Below are 17,884 nucleotides of genomic sequence, written 5' to 3' on the forward strand. Positions count from 1 at the left end.
GTTACTGGCACTAAAAAAAAAAAAATATGAATTTATTAGGGTCACAGGAAGGATGGGGGTTACAGCTCACTGGTAGGTAGGTAGCATGGTTGTCCAGCGTTCATGAAGACCGGACTTTTAATCTCCATCATCACGCTCAAGAATTGCTTTTCCATGTTGTGTCAGCTCTCTGTATCCGCGGTTTCTGCATCAACAGACTATGTGTCCCATATAGCTATGCCTATGATCGCTACTTCCGTGAAGAACACATGCAAGCTTTCATCTTGTCATTACTTCCTAAGCAATGCAGATCAACAACTATTTACACAGCTTTTACATCATATTAGGTATTACAAGTAATCTATTGATGACTAGGAGAATATATGTAGGTTATATCAAATGCTATAGCATCCATAAGGGATTTAAGCACCTACAGATTTGGGTATTAATGAAGCGTCATGGAGTTGGTGTTCCTTAGATATTAAGATGCAAATGGACTAACAATGAGTAACTGGAAAGTGAAATCAAGTTGATAATACCACTTATAATACCATCCCCAAACATGAAACCATTAAATCTGACAAAGTATATACAAGCCACATTGCCACATTCATGGATGGTTTTTATTTGTTTTAGGCAGAGTCTCTCTGCATAGCTCTGTATATTAGGGAACTCACTATGTAGACCAGGTTAACCTTGAACTCAGAGAGATCTGCCAGCCTCTGCCTTCAGAATGCTGGGATTAAAGTCATGTGCCGCTATGACTGTCATACATTGCTTTTGGTTTTGTCTTTTTATTTTTTTGTGTATGGGTGTTTTGCCTGCATGTTTGCTTATGCGCCACTGTGTGTGCCTGGTGCCCATGGAGGCCAGAAGAGGGAGTCAGAGCCCCTGCAACTGAAGTTATAGCCATTTGGGAGCTACTGTGTGTGTGTGTGTTGAACCTGTGTCCTTTGGAAAATCTGCCAGTCCTCCTAACAACTGAGCTATCTCTCCAACCCCCCAAATTGTTTCTAAACTAAGACTTAAATGCTGCTTACAAGAACGGGGCACTATCACTGTACACCACCTTTCTAAGCTCCTTAAGTATTTCTCCCTTTCTTTCATGTCTTTCTGCCAACCACAGTCATGACCTTCTACTACCGAGAATGCTGCTCTCTGCGTGGAATTGACTTTAATTAACCAATTCATCTCTCTTTATCTTCCAACCATCCCCACCTCATCTGCCTCTCACTTTTGGAATCACATCTCAAACTGCTCCAGGAAATTTCGTCAATTCTCTAACCGATAGGGTCCTCCTTCTCTTTATGATGCCCTCCCACCCCGTCTCCCAGCACTATGCTGCCATTAGCGACATTTTACACAATCTACAGTGACTTACATCTCAGCCCATCTAAGCTACACATGCGTACTTCAGAACTGAAAATTCACCAATGACATGATCAATAGCCAATTTGTTGAAATAAACATCTAAAGGATAAAAAAAATTTAAATTCCCTTTAAATAACAAAACCTTTGGGACACCAATCACATTGCTGTCACAACAGAATTGATGCTGCCCTGACTGTTGCACAGACTGGGTATTTAGCCACGTGGTGACCTTCCTTTCATTCAATTCTGAGTTAGTTCATTTTGGTTTTTGTTAGATGGGCCAGTACCAAGATCAAGGCCAAGTAAAACATCCCAGACTAATGGACAAGGACAGTCCATTCTCAGTCTTCATAAACCAGACAAAGAGGAAAGGGGGGGGCAGTGTCCTTAAAACAGGGTAGAGAATCCATGAATGATTTAAATTTAAGGGGAAAAAAAGCCCATAAAGGACTACTTTGCGTCCAGAAAGATCATAGAGGGTAACCTGAGTGTCATTATCCTGGCACGGGTCTGTATTGCTAGTGGACAGAGAAACCCTGGGGATACCTGTACCTCTGCCCTTCTGGAAACATCTGCAAGGGGAAGTGAAATGTCAGCCACTTCTCACCCACCTCAGGAGGCTAGCAGCACAGCCGTGTCCTGAGCAGAGACTCACAGAAGAAGCACCAGCTTTGGAGAAGCTGTACCTCTGTCCCAGAAACGGTCCCTGGAGAGGAATTTGGCTTTCACTGCATATACAGAGTGGGAGGGGAATGTGACTGTAGATTGAGCTCATATGCCACACTCTCCTTGAAGCAACTAGCCAGGGAAAAAGTCCTGGATTCAACTTCACTTCATAATTCTCAAAAGCATCGCAGCTGATTGGCAGCAACTGATTTCAATCAGTGCAATCTGTCTTTTCACCCCAGATTGGCCAACGCTTCCCAGATCTTTGCCTGCCTTCTAGCATGTCTAGTTTCTTTATGTCATTCTAATGCCCTCAGATTGTCCTCCATGTCTGCCCAACTTCTTAAAGCCTTGCATGGCACTCTAGCTCAGCAAGATTAATCTGTGCACATTGTTATTTTCTTACTTATTAATTAGTTAATCTATTTATTTGGTGTATGTGTGTGCCTGCTACTGTGTGTGGTGTGTGCAAGTCTCAGGACAACTTGTAGAAGTTAGATCTCTCTCTCTCTCTCTCCTCTCTCTCTCTCTCTCTCTCTCTCTCTCTCTCTCTCTCTCTCTCAGTTTTTCACTGTTTAAATCTGGCTATCTAGCTGTCCTGGAACTTGCTTTGTAGACCAAACTAGCCTCGAACTCACAGAGATCCGCCTGCCACTGCCTGCTAAGTGCTGGGACTAAAGGCGTGCACCACCACCACCCTGCAGAGATCAAACTCAGGTTGTCAGCCTTGACAGCAGCACCTTCACTCACTGAGCCATCTTGCTGGGGGGGGGGGGGGGGGCTGTACACTGTTATTATTGAAAGAGTCTAATTCCATAAAGACTAGACATTTCAGCAGCGAGTGGGTCTGAGATGTTTGGGTAGATTGGCTGAGCATTCTGACAGTATGCATGGCTTCTCCTTTAGCATGCTTAATTATGATGCTTAACAGACATCCTTGCAGTTTACAAGGACACTTTCAAAACAAAATTCTCTCCTAGCGATGACTTGAACCCTGCCACTCAAGAGAAAATCGACAGATCATGCAAGGATTTTCTTTGGAACTGACATCTTCTTATTTTGTATCCCTCCCCCAACCCCATGCACACACCGGAAAGGAAAAAGGTGATGCTTCATTTTAAATTTTAAGGAACAGTTTGCTTTATTATCAAAACTAATTATAAACACAAAAAAGAGACCATCTTCAACTTTGTCATGATAGCGTACGTTCACAGTCAACCCTACAGCTTCAATCCATTTTCTAGAGCTGCCTACGTCATCCCTGGAAACTCATAAACTAGATTTATTTCTAAATTTCAAAAAGTAGCTGGAATGAAAGGCTTAATTCACTAGAAATGGGGAAGAAAATAATACCCATTCCACATCCATCTATCCCACCAAATTCAAGACTGGATGGGAGCATATCTTTAGTAAAATTTATACTAACACCATTTTAACCTTTGAAAAAGGAAAACCCGAGAATTTGTTGTTAAAAACTGCACAGGGTGCTGGGCACGTAGCCAGGGCTACATAGTGAGACCATGTCTCGAGAAAAGGAAGAAAAATCTAAAAATACTTCCCAGACTGATATTGATATCACCATTCCTTTCCCAAGTCAATATTTAAAACACCAAATGCCAGGAAGCCGACTCAGGGGGTGGAGTCCCACTGTTTAGATATTTGCATATTTACTTTCTTCTCTACTTACCAAAAAGGCATTTCCCTGACCCGCTCAAACATTCCAATCATTTACCTCGGTGGACATTCTAAAAGTTCTCAGTTAACCGAGTCCCTCCAGAATCAGCAACATACAAGTATGGTCAAATTCTGCAAGGACATGGAATCTTGAGATTCCTCACACTGGGACTCTGCTGAGGTATGGACAAAGATTCAGCCCTCACTTCCAGAGACAAGCCTTTTGGTGGCGCTCTTCAGCATCCCAGTGAAGACCCCCAAAAGCCACTGTCATGGAGAATATGTATATATGGATACATATATAGATACATATATAAGTATGTATATAAGTAACACACACACACACACACACACACACACATACACACATTGTTTCTTAAAGAGCATACTATGTAGCCTTGGCTGGAATGCACCATGCTAGGACTGAAAGCTGGTATCACCATGCCTGGCCATGGAATGTTTTAACTGCAAAGTATCTTAAAACTGAGTTGAGATTTTAGTGTCTTATCCTAGGATTGTATTTGTTAGGTAAGATGTGGGTAAAGTGGAAAAGAAAGATCTTTGACATAGAAAAGGACTCAGAAAATAACAGAACCCGGGTAGTTAAGATCTTGGGTCGTAACCTGGGAAGAATTTACCATAAAATTGTCTTAATGGCAAAGTTAACAGTCTCTATCTACTTAAAAAAAAATAATTAAACACTACGAAAACTGCTTTTTAGAGAAAGACACATTTCAAAACTAAGCAATGTTTACAATTGTTTAGGGCAGGGTAGCTGAGGGCATGACAAGGGAAAACTTGCACTCTATAGTCTGATGTACTTGCTGAATTTTGAGCCATAAAAATATGTTTCTTATACAAAAAGCATAAGTGTAGCTTCATTTTAAAAATAAGCTGTTACTAGAGACTACAGTTATAAAGCCCTGGTTAATGAAGGCTGGCAAGAAGGCTGCAAAAGCCTTGACTGGGAGCTACAAGGAAGTTAGTCATTTAGACTTTAAACTGGAACGATCCCAAAACATTTGCTAATCAAATAGCTCTTTCATTTGCATTTAAATTTGGGAGGGGGTGTGGCGGCCTACCTCCTTCCACCCCCAGGAAGCTTCTGCAGCAGCAGGACCTTTCCCCCTCGCAGGTCACCTTAGCACTCATCATCACAATGATTAAGCATAGTGTCACCAAGTTCTCTAATTGATAAGGCCTCCTTTGGATGGGGGAGGGGGGGGAGAAGGAAAAAGGGAAAGAAAATGGGTTCCCATGGTGACGCGTAAAGACTCTCGACAGACTCAGCTGCCCCCCTTCACACAGAACTTGGTGTCACAGATCAGAAAGTTGAGATTGTTTCAGCATGAATCTGGAAGCTCCTTTTATGAGTTTCATCCACATAAAAGAGTGTCTAAACTAGACATAGTACCAAACACTGCCGGGGGCAGTGAGGAGGACAAAGAAGATCTCAAAGATAAGATGCTATTTCTGTTCCACAAATTGCTCTCTGCAGAGGAAAGCAACCACCCAAGAAATAATGGCATTAGGGTGGCAACTCGGTCCCTGAACCTATAGCCACGCCCCTGGCACTGGTCAGCGTCTAATCTGGTTCCACTTTCCCATCTTCAAGCTGCGGCACAGCTGGCTCCCCAGCTGGCTGGGAAAGAAAAGATTCTGCAAATAAACATCACTTTAAAAATATGCGACCACTTTTGCTATACTGAGTTCTGTGAACCACCTTCCTCTAATATGTGAATCTGGGTGCCAGATTGGTTTCAAAGTCCCCAGAAGCACACCTCACAGTGGAGGACCACAAGTCAGCAAGTCCCAAAGGAGGCCGCTGTCTTCTTTCCTGCTGCCTCCTGAACATATTTAACTAGGAAATGGCTTTAAAACATATATCTGAGAAAGTAACAAGACGGGGTGTAATTACACCAAATACGTGTGAGCACCTCTTACAGCAGAGAACTATGTAAAGAAAGGACACGCTTGCAGTGTGGCACAGCGTCACACTGTCCCTATAAGGCCTTTGTAGTTCTACCTCCCCTTTCCACAGAAGGCTCAGAAAACATACCCATATATGCAAATTTCTTAGAAATGCAAAGATTTTACTCTTTACCACTAGAGGTAGTCGTTTTGATTAAATGCTATACGTTGAATCTATAAAAGATGCCCCTTTGGTTAGGCATTGCTTTTCCAAAGAGACCCCTAGTTACCCTCTACTTTAGATCACAGGCTCTCAGGCCTCTCTGCACAGTTGCACCTAGCCATGATGAGGACCTTTTGAGAAGGATCCAGGATGATCCTTGGGTCGATGTGACTGAGACGTGTGCTTTTAAGCACAATATTCTTCTACAGTAGCACATCATCCCTACGTCCCCTCCCCAAACACAGTTTCTAGAAGACCTCCCCAGGAACCACACCTCTGGATCCCAGACTGCTCAGAGCTGAAAGTGTCTGAACAAAGTAACAATTCAACCCCAGTTGCTCAATGTAACCGCCACAATGACAGCTTCCAAGTGCCAGCTTCCCTATTTTGCAATGAGCAAATCTGCTCCAAGGAGAGAATGTTCCCAATGACCCTGTGGCCCACAGGGCTTTCTTTAGAATAGAAAACAGAAAATGAATGTGTTAGCTATTTCCTGCTGAGCACAAGGAAGGTGTTGTGGTTAGTTAGGCTCATTTTGTTTCCTCATTTAATATGCCATTACAGCACATGTTTTTCTTTAATCTCATAGTAGAAAATAAGAAAGCATAGCTTATATTCTTCTCTCACACTATCTCCAATTCCTAAAGTCTCCTCCTCTCACAAAAATGCCCTTTAGTTTCTCATCCTCTTATGTAAAGCTCCTCTGATGCCTATCTGTACACTATCATCCAAGGCATATTTTTTTGTATTCTAAAATATTTACTGCCATACTCATTCCTGCTCCTCGATAATTTATGATGTGTGAGGGCCTTCCCTTTACAAGTGATTGCAGTCCTAAATTTATCTCTGCAAGAACTATACTACACATAAATAATACGAGATGCCCTTAGTCTAAAGCAGACTATATTTATGACTTCAAATCTTTCATGATCTTTGCATTCAACTGTTGAAACTATTAAATGCTCACTCAAACAACCAAGGTGCAAGGAAGGTGACAAAAGGCAGGGAAGCCTGTTGTGATAGTGGTTGACAATAGCTCTCAGACCCTAAGAAAGGATCAAGTGGAGGCGCACACTGTACAATTCAGGAGCAATACAAAAGCTGTCCTTGGACAAGGTTCAATACCTGTTTTTACTATCTACTTCCCACTGCAAGATACAGTTAGTTCCACAATTCCACAAGGGACCTCAGATAAAGTACTTAGTAGAATTAAAAAAGAGGAGAGAGAGAGAAATTCTTAGCTAGTCTTAAGTCATCATCACAAAACTTTTCAGAGCATAAACCCAAATTTTAAAAGAGCAGGCAATAATATTGCTTAGAATAATATCCAAACTGTAAACTGCTGTCCTTCCCCAAGCGTCTCTCTCCATGGAAAGACACTTGCAAGATTCTTCTCAATAAAGTGATCAGGGTTTAGCACAGTGCTTAGATACACTCCCACAACTAACTGTCTAAAATTTGCCTCTTAGAGGAGTAGGGGGAGGGAAGCTTCCAAAAGCCAAAGGCATCAATTGCTCTAGAAAGATGAAAGCAGATTTTCCAACTAGCTATTACACATATTTTTATTTATTTTATCTTATTTTATTTTTTGCTAGTCAAGCCTGTCTACACCATCCAGGTTCAGTCAATAAGCTGGTAAATACACCCTCTTCTATGCAAGTTCAGGAGTTCTATCACAATTCAGGGATCCAAGAGTCCTGGGTTACACTAAACACCGCAGATTCAGCCTTTAAAGAAATGTCTTACTGAGAAATCAGTGGGACTTGGGGACGACAAGACAAAGCTGTAAAAGTGTCATTTCTTGACTTCCGAATGGGAACCCTTCACCCTGGGGCTGCACAGATGTGCAGGCTTGTGTTTCTTTTATAATCACCAGCATTCCTGTACAGCACCCAACATTGGGAAGATAAACGCGGTCAATATATACCGCCAGGAAGGTGTAAGAGCTGAACTTCAAACATTCAACTAATGCAAGTTACTCTCTCCTCACCACCACCAGGACCAGGAGAGACACTTCACAAACTGCTAAAAGAGTGTCTGCTGACTGGTGCTGGGGGCTAAGAAGGGACAGATAAACTACTCGCTTAGCAAAACAGACGAAGCACGAAGGAGAAAAAAAAAGCCCAGAGACACACGGAGAACGGAAAACAGTAGCAGAAAAAGTCCAACTCTGCCTGCGCCAGCGGTGTGGATGAGCAGAGCCACGAGCCGGGAGAGGAAGGAGGGGGCGGGGGCGATCATTCCCTAGGAGAACTTGTAAGCGGAGGCCTTCACAGCCTGGGAGTCTGCCCAGCTGCTCCTGTAGACCCTGCCAGCCTGGCCAAGGCAGGCCCCCGGGAGCGGAGCGGGCGAGGCCTCCGAGGGTCACTCCTGACTCACTGAGCCTCAGGCCAGCGCCGACCGGACCTCACCGTTTTCCCTTCCGCTACTGGGCTATGATGGCAGCTTTCCAGCCCCACATGCCATACATCAGCCGCAGATCCCTGTTGGCACAGGCCAGCGCCTCCCCACCAGCTCTCGCCCCTAGCACACACTTTGAGCCTGATTCTCCTTCTCCCCAAGCTCACACCCTCACCCACCCGCGACCGGCGCCCTGTCCAGGGGCGGCCCCACCCCCCGGCGGCCGAGCGCGGCCAGGCCTGGGCACCTGCGGCACCTCTCCGCCCCACCCCCATCCTCCACCACCTCCCTCCTCCCCCCCCCCCCTTTCTCCAGCAGAAGGAGGGGGCGACTCACCGCAGTCAGTGCACAGGATCTTGCCCACCTCTTTCTTGGTGTTTTTGCGGTTAGGGTCGACCGGGGCAAAGGCCGTCTTAAAAACTAAGGGCTGCTCAGTGGGCTCCAAGAAAAAGATGTAGCGCTGGTTCCTTTCGAGCGGCACACAGGAGCCCACGCTGATCACCTGCTCGCGCTGCAGCCCCCCGCTCCGGAGCGGCCACTTGTCCAGCACCTTCACCAGCGCCACCCGACCCGAGGCGGGCGGCTCGCGGGTGCTGTTAGAGCTGGAGCCGCCTGCCGGGGCCAGTCCCTGTACCTTGCCCTCCACCACCACGGGTGCCTTGTACGCCTGGTCCTGCACCGACTTGAGGCTGGGCGAGTAGCAGGCGAGCGACACACCGAAGAGCAGCATCGAGAAGCCGGGGGCCGGGTCGCGCCTCATGCCGCCGGCGGCTGCGGCTCGCGAGCGGGCGGCGGCTCTCCGGGCTGCGGGGCTGCGGAGCTGCGGCTGCGGCTGCGGCCGCGGCTCTGGGGGCGCAGCGGGACGGGAGATGCTGCTGCCGCTGTTGCTGTTGCTGCCGCCGCTCTCGCTGCTGCTGCTGCTGCTGTTGCTGCTGCTGCTGCTTCTGCTGCTGCTGCTGCTGTTGTTGCTGCTGCTGCTGCTGTCGCTGTAGCTGTAGCTGCTGCACCGAGCCTTCTCCAGTGGCGGCGGCAGCGCTGAGCAGCAAACCTGCCGCATCTGGCCAGGCCATTTGGGGGGCTCCGCCGCTCAGCCGCCGCCGCCTTGGGAGGGGAAACAGAGCCCTCTGGAAAACCGGAAACAGCGTAACGTTAGCGCCTCGAAGCCCTCCACCGGCAGCCCGGGGAGGTGGCCCAGCCAGGGCAGGGGACAGGCGGCAAGTGGGCCGCGATGCGCAGCCCGGCGCAGCGCAGCGCTCCCTCCCTGTGCGCCAGGACTTGGAGGATGCGGAGGATGGGACGCCCGCCCACTTGCTCTCTCGCGCCCCCTCTATCCCCGGACCAAGTCAGGAGCGTGGCTTCTGCAGGGGAAGCTTGGAACTGCACTGCTTCAGTGCCCGCCTTCAGCCCGCAGGGGCGCGGGAGGAATCGTGCCACCCTTTGCTCTTGGGATTTATAAGCATGACAGTGGGGTTTAGTGCCGCGAGGAGAAACGTAGAGGCTTCTGATAGCATCCCAGGAATAGGGGTGTAGGACACAGGGCGTGCCCCTGTCTTCAGCCCTAGGCTGCAATTATGAGTAAGGTAGCCAGGGCCGGGATGGAGTGCTTGCCTCCAGGGCTGTCTTCTTCCCTAAAAAGGACCCTGGAAACAGCCCCCACTAAGAGTCCACCTGCTCGACCCTGCCACCGCCTGGTGACCGCTGGATATTTGAGCTGAAACAGATGATTCCAGTCCCATCATTTTACAAGGATTAGGGCCACAAGAAGTCTTGTCTCCAGAGGTAATGATTGGAAGTGGGTCCGGCCACTCTAACTCAGGGCTTTCTCCAGTTGTCAAGGGGAACCAGGCTGCACGTTATACAACCCCATTTCCTTTTTAAAAATCCGCTCCTTAAATGTGTGTGTGGAGGGGGAGGGGGATAGCTCTTAGGAGCCAGCTTAGAGTCAGCCTGTCAGGGCCAGAGAAGGCTCCATGGAAATGGTTTCTCTGTAATCTGGTGTTTGCAAAAGCCACTGTCTGATACAAACATGTCTTCCACAATCCACGCATTTGTCAGTGAGGGCCCAGGAAGTTTTTCCATATGCTGCTGTTATCCTGAATGGATATCAGGCTCAGAAAAGCGAGTTTAACTCTGAGAATTTGATTCCTGCCCCCCCCCAACAGGGAAATTAGCCCAAGAATAGCTGAATCGGGCTAGGACAGCTCTTGCAGGGTGAAGAGAAGGTGGGTGCTGGACTCTTGGCTCTCTTAGGTGACACTTCAAACTGATTATCCAAACAGAACAGTGGTACCTCTGCCACCTGACTCCAAATTCCCTCTATTTCTAAATGGTAACACTTTATTCTTGGGCACCGATCCATTCTAAGTCCCTAGTCTCTGTCAACCATTCAGTCACCAAGTCCTGTAGTTCTTCCTTCAAAAGCCTCTAATCCATCTCCTTCCTCTCCAAACACCTTAAGGCCAAGAAGATCTTCATTGTGAATTGTCTGAGCACTGTCAAGCTTCCTAATGGCATTCACACCTTTTACCTCACCACACTTGTCTGTTGGCTTAGACCTCAGCCAGGGAGCTTTCTAAGTGAAAGAGTAGAAGCCAAAAGGGGGCTCCTTCTGCTCCGCTAGCCTGGTAGCTAACTCCTTGCCTTAACAGTCGGGGCTGTTCTTGCTCTTTCTGCACGTCCAGGAAGCCTCACCTGTAGCTTGTCCATCTGGGGAACTATTCTTGATTAAGGCCTGGGTCAGCATTACACCCGTCCCTCGCACACAAATCCATATTCATCGCCACAACGATCAACATATACACAGCTGATGGAATTAACCCCACCCCCACCCCCGTGTCACCATGCTCCTCACACACCACACTGTCACAGGATTGACCCCACAGTACTTCCAGCAGCTGTAATGCCAAGGTCTATGTTCTCTGAGTCTTTGGGTCCCCGTGAAAACCAACACATAAAACACAATCAGCAGCTGGGCGGTAGTGGCGCTCACCTTTAATCCCAGCACTCCAGAGGCAGAGGCAGGCGGATCTCTGTGAGTTCGAGGATAGCCTAGTCTACAAGAGCTAATTCCAGGACAGGCTCCAAAGCTACAGAGAAACCCTGTCTAGGAAGAAAAAAAAACCCACACAATCAGCAAATCTTCAGTGAAGGAAAGGGAAAAGGAAGCAGGGAGTACTGAAGATCAGTATTCTTTTTCGTTTCGTTTTGGTTTTTCAAGACAGGGTTTCCCTGTGCAGCCCTGGTTGTTCTGGAACTCGCTTTGTAGACCAGGCTGGCCTCGAACTCAGAGATCCACTTGTCTCTGCCTCCTAAGAGATGTGATTAAAGGCAGGCATCACCCCCTCTGGGCTCAGTATTCTTTTTTAATTTTATTTTTATAGTTACGTGCGTGCGTGCACATGCTCATGAGCACAGGTGCTTGAAGAAGCATGCCTGTGATATGACACTGACTATTTAACCTGGAGTCTCTGCAAGAGCAGTTCACACTCTTAACGGCTGAGCCATCTCCCCAGCCCCAAGATCAGCACTCTTAAAGGCCTCAAGCCAGTTTTCCCAGTTCCTTCGTTGACTTCCTTCAGTCATAGATACCATAAATGACAAAATATTGCTACACAGAGGATGTCTAACGCCACCTCTCATTTTCCAATGAAAAGGAGACTTCCAGAGAGACAAAGAGACTTAAGAGCACACACAGCAGCAGCGGTTCAGTCTTTTGTTTCTGGGGCCAGAGAAGTAAATAACTTGTACTCTGAGGTCAAGGAGAACCGGATTTTTCAACCAGTTTTACACATTACTAGCTTCAGCATGAGTTCATTTTATCCCCTAGTTCTCAGTTTCCTCATTAGAGGAATGGAGAAAATAATAGGGTACACTTCATAGTGCTATTTTAATGTACTTATTCAATAAATAATCAAGTCACCTTGCCTCCATGCCAAACAGCAAGCCACTGCCCCTTCTCCTGGATATACCGAGGAAAGCCAACTCAACAAGGACCCTGCTCTCAAAGCTCTTAGTCTGGCTGGAGGGACAGTGGCAAACAAGTAGTGAAATCAGTAACTAATTGTGTATAGTGATCGGTATTCCGAAGGAAATAAACAGGATGAAACGATAGGGAATAATGGAAAGGTGGAGACGAGGTCAGCTTGGAGCGAGGAAGGCTTCTGTGAGGAGATAACGTTTAAGATGAGAGTGGGAGAGTGTAGCTGATTTGAGACGGCACATCTGAGGGACTTAGAACAATGCATAGCACAAAGGGGGCAAAACCTATGTTGAATGAGATTGATAATTGGTGACTTATATTAGTGATTCCCAGGCAAAGAGAGCAGAATCTCTACGTGGTGAGGAATTATTGCACATCAGGATTTTCTGCATATTAACAAAAACTGAGCTGGCAAGATGGATCAGCAGGTAAAAGTGCTTGTCACCGAGCTGAGGGCCTGAGCTTAGTCCCCAGGACTCACATGGTAGAGAGAGACAGAGCCAGCTCTGAAAAACTGTCCTCTGACCTCTATGCACACCAACATGCAACATTTTTAAATTATTATTTAAAAAGCAGTCAGGCATCCAGGCGGTGTTGGCACACATCTTTAATCCCAGCACTCGGGAGGCAGAAGCAGATGGAGCTCTGTGAGTTCAAGGCCAGCCTGGTCTACAAGAGCTAGTTCCAGGACAGGCTCCAAAACTACAGAGAAATCCTGTCTCAAAACAAACACAAAAACAAAAACAAAACAAAACAAAGCAGTCAGGCATGGTAGTGTATGCCTTTAATCCCAGTTCTTGGGAGAAAGAGACAAGTGAATCTCTGTTAGTTCCAGGCCAGCCTGAGTCCCATAGCAAGTTCTGGGACAGCCAGGGATACATAGTGAAACCCTGTTTCAAAACAAACAAACAAACTTAAAAGAAAATCTAGTTTAAAACAAAAATGAGGGGTGGGTCCTGGAGACATGGAGGTTAAGAACACTGGTTGTTCTTGCAGAGGAACAAGTTTCCGTTCCCAGAACCTTGGTTCACAATCTTCCACAGTAGTACTGGTTCCAGGGGATCCTGTGCCTTCTTCTGACCCCTGTGGATTCCAGACATGTATGCGGTGCACACACATGCAAGCAAAACACTTATACACAGAAAACTACATAAATAAATCTAAAGAAAACTTCAGTGCAGGGCTGGGGATGTGTCTCAGTTAGTATGACAGTTGCCAAACATGTGTAAGGCCCTGGGTCTGAGCTGCAGCAGTATAAATACACACCAGCAGATATATATATATAGGGCTGGAGATGCAGTTCAGTCAGTAGAGTGCTTTCCTAGCATGGATTTGATCCTCAGCACTGCCCAGACTCAATATAGTGGCACACACCTGTGATCCTATCACTTGAGAGGCAGAAACACCGTGGTCAGGATTTCAAGGTCATCCTTGGCTACACAGTCAGTTGAAGGCCATCCAAGGATTACAGGAGACCCAATGTCAAAAAATAAAACACATAAAAATCTACTGCTAAAAGTGTTAGAAATAAGTTCCTGGAATTACAACCATCTTGGTGCCTTTAAATAGAAAGGAAAGGCCTGATCTCCTAACAGGGAACAAATTCCTACGGTCATAGAAGATGCAGACTCGGGCAGGGTGTCTTAAGAGAAGAAAGACACTTGTCCCCCTTTCCTCAAGATGTGGCGTGTTTGAGGATAATTTTTTTTTTTTTTTTGCGAATTAGCGTCTACTGAAGTATAGAAGAGCAGGGTGTGTGGTGTCTCGGGGCAGCTCGTTTCTCCACAGGCCTTTCCTAGGACATCGGTCTCAGACAATTAGCCTTGGTCCTCTGAACCTCACAGCTCTGCATCGTGATTTAGTACTTGATAACTACAATGATGATTTCCACTTATTGGTTTATGTCAGCCACCTCATGGCTAGTCTTTCCACGCTTCAACAACCTTGTGTTTTACAAACTTAAAAATACCTATAGAGTCAGAATAACCTGCCCAAATGACAGGAGTCTAGCTAAGGACTGTCCGTTGCCAAAGCACTGGCATCATGCACACCCCTGCCAGTCTCTCTGGGTAAGAGGCATTATCAAAGCCCTCTTTTCATTATCACAGCGACTCACTTTTATCCAAATGACTTGCGTACATTCTGCTGTTTGGTGTCGTGTGAGCACCATTTTACAAAAAGACAAGTAAAGTGGGGGCAGTGTGAGCATGTCACTAACTTTCTTTCTCCTTTCTTTTTCCTTTTGACAGGGCCTCTTAACATAGCCCTGGCTATCCTGAAACTCATTATGTAGACCACATTGGCCTTGAACTCACAGAGATCCACCTGTCTCCACTATCCAAGTGCTGAGATTAAAGCACATGCCATCAAACCTGACTCATAAGTGATTTTCATTGCTAAGACTTACCACAAATTCAAACCCACACTGAAAAAATATTCAGTGTGTGTGTGTGTGTGTGTGTGTGTGTGTGTGTGCAAGCGCGCACGCAGGCACTAAGGCTCAAACTTGAGTCATAAGGCTTGATTGCAGGTGCCTTTATCACCTGAGGCATCTCAGCCCAAACCAATCCTTTTGAACAAGAGCCTCAGAGAGGTATATAAAATAGCCTTGTGGATGTTCCCATAGCTCACCATAAGGTTGTTGGAGAAAAAAAAAGAAAAGAAAACCGATTCATGTTAGCAGTGGGTTGTGTCACTATATAATAACCACTAAGAACAAAAACAGAGGTAGAAAAAAAGATACAGACATTCTGAATTCAAGATAGAACACCCACATGAAAACCTTGGCTGCTTCTCTCTCAGGGCCTCCCACACAAGATGGGTTTCTCCCAGTTTGGGCCGGTCCACAGGCAGAAAGGACCCCTGACTTAGGTTCTATGACTTTCAGCCAGGAGAAGTGGCCAGGCAGGGGGAGTAGTGTGGCCTGTATCTGGACACTGAGTCACAAACTGAGACAGACTCTGGGCAGGACAGTCTCACTTTCTAAATAAAGACGTTTTGTAAACTGCTTTTTTTTTTCTCCTTTTGAAATCTGTTTTCTAAATTTGGCCGCCAGAGTCACTTTCAGGTTCGATGTGGTTCATTTTTTTTTTCCTCCAAGGATTTCAAACAAGGGACTAAATAGAAAACAGTTACGGAGCCCCAGAACTTTGGCAGTGGGCAAGAGTTCACAGCGGTGCACCCCAGTGTGTATCCTCCTTTTACAGGGGAAGATACAAAGATGCAAAATCTACAGATGGACTCGGGGTCACACAACCACTTCATGGCAGGAGAAATCCTAAGACTTCCTTCTTGCCTACCAACCATTTGTCTGCTTTCAAAATCCCAGCTTCGTGTGAGCTCAGACAAATTACTTTGCCTTTGTAAACCTTTACTGGGATGACAATCTGGCCGCCTCTTAGCATTTGGTGAATAAACACTGAGATAATTTGAATGGATTCACACAAAGACCGAGGCTGAAGTTCCCCCGTAGAATGCTTGTTTCTCATGAGTGATGCCTTAGGTTCAAACCCCAGTACTGGCAGAACGTCTCACAAGGTAGCTGACACAGAGTTCTCGCTAACCATAAGGAGGTGTCAAGCTGCCTCCCTCTGAATTCTGGTTCTGTTTCTGTTTCTCTTCTTCCACACATTATCCTCAACCACAAAATGAGTGAAGTGAAAATAGTTCCTGTCTTATCCCACTTGTTGTGGATTATAAATAAATAAATAAATGCAGCATCCACTTAGAATGACACTTAACACATTAATTTACCAGTTTCTCGTTTTAAATAACCAGGCAGCCTCAAAGTCAGCAGTTTCAAAAAGCATTCGTTTTCATGTTTTGGGCATATGCTAAAATTCTTAATTCTAAAGCCTGATATTCTACTTCATTTAAGAAAAAAAATCTCATCATTAATAGCCCAGCCCCCAATCAAGAGAGGCCACGACTCAGTAATTTATGGTGTAGGACTGTGCTCTGAGCTCAGGGGCTCCTTCTCTCCGACCTGCTGACAGAGGCAGTAGTCCCTCTGTCTGACTGGCTCCATCTGGGATAATCATACTTATATCTTTGTGCAGTGGTTTGAGTCCTTTGGATGAAAACTGCTATGTGAACACAAATTATTATCTCTTTTCCAGATACCACTTTTAGATTACAATCCAGAAGCTTCCTAAAATAGCCTGGAGCAGACGTGCATGGTGGGCACACAGCTATCTGCCTTGGGTGACGGCGACTGGTTAATGCCTTTGTGCACAATGTCAGCTTTGTTTTCTTTATAGACTGATATGTTGGAGCATATTGAATTTGGACGGGGAGGAAAAGTGAGATGTCGTCAGAGGATGCTTTTGCTGTTTAACCTTACAAATTTTTGTGCAGGTTGCATGCAAACACACACACACACACACACACCACACTCTCTCTCTCACACACACACACATCTTTCCCCTTTGGTACCATCACTCCCCTGTGCCTTTTAGGGACTCACATTCCACCGTTCTCCCAAGTCTAAAGGGAGACACAGTGAGCCTCTGTATTTGCTGATAAGACAAAGTAATAGTAAGATGTTAAAACATCTGTTACAGCCCAGTGCATGACTCTTTAAATCAGGTCTAAGTTTCTAAGACATTATTAATTATGATTATTTTTATTATATTCTAACACTTAAGTATTTATTATTTTTCTTTCTTTTTAAAAGTCCATTTGGGGCTAAGGATACAGCTCAGTGGGAGAACATTGACCTACAATGTTCAAGGATCTGAGTTTGACCCACAAAAGTACGAAATAAATAAATAATGTGCAAATTAATTAACATCACTCAAAACTGCTTTCATACTGCTGTGAACCAAGGTTTATCCTAGACGCCGAGAACACAGTGTCAAAAAAGAAACATAAGACGCTTGTGCTTGACAAGGTTTCCTCTATAAAGATACAGACACTAAGGAGGGAACAGATGACTTTTTCAGAACTAGGGCCCGGGAAACTGGGTTGAAAATTACTAGCCTAGGCTACTGTTAAGGAGACAAGGTTTAAGCCAAAAACTGAAGAATGAAAGAATGCTCCCTCCCAATAACTCTGAGATGAGAGCATGTGAGGCTGAGGGAAGATGACCACCCCGCGGGCTCTCAGCAGTCTTACGTGGTAGGTGCTCAGAAGGGAGGTGACAAGGGCCAGGTGTGCGCAGGTGTGCGCAGGTGTGCGCAGGTGTGCGAGGCAGTTAGGGGAGTCAAGTACTTCTTAGACTCCTGCTCTGCCTTCTGAGCCACGGTGCTTTGGTTCTTCTTAAAGTAAATAAGAGTCAGCCGGAGGGGAATGACATGATGTGACTTATACTTGAAAAATAGGGCTTCGAGCTGGAGAAAAGACTGTGATCCGCAAACAGCGAACTCAGAGACCTGATGGGAAGCTGCTTAGTGGCCTAGGTGAGAGGGGGCATGGCTTACACGTGCGTAAAGCAGGGGAAGTAAAACAGTGATGACGTTTAAGATATAACGTGAGGGTGGAACCGAGAGGGCCCACTGGAGAGCAGGGCAAAGAGAATGATTTTCACGCATGCCACAGTGAAACCAGTGTCTCTGACATGCATGGCAGAGTCCAGTGTGGCCGTACTCAAAAGTCTCGTGCACCTCGCCATTGTTGCAAATGAAGTAATGAACTCTCATAATCTGGCTGTGGGACAGTCTACCTAAGACCTCGTCAATACC

The 17,884-nt window shown here is 46.0% G+C and overlaps 1 protein-coding gene across 5 annotated transcripts in view; it reads right to left on the reverse strand.

The window, feature by feature from the left end:
• The window catches only part of Nrg2 (neuregulin 2), a 183,378-nt gene extending 174,097 nt beyond the window's left edge, over positions 1–9,281 (reverse strand). For all 5 annotated transcript variants that reach the window (XM_038331101.1, XM_038331100.1, XM_038331098.1 and 2 more), the window contains exon 1: positions 8,561–9,281. In XM_038331101.1, coding sequence (XP_038187029.1) covers positions 8,561–9,281 — 721 coding nt within the window. The remainder of the gene's footprint in view (positions 1–8,560) is intronic.
• Positions 9,282–17,884: the final 8,603 nt, after the last annotated feature.

The sequence above is a fragment of the Arvicola amphibius genome, chromosome 5 (assembly GCF_903992535.2).
Source record: "Arvicola amphibius chromosome 5, mArvAmp1.2, whole genome shotgun sequence".
NCBI lineage: Eukaryota > Metazoa > Chordata > Mammalia > Rodentia > Cricetidae > Arvicola > Arvicola amphibius.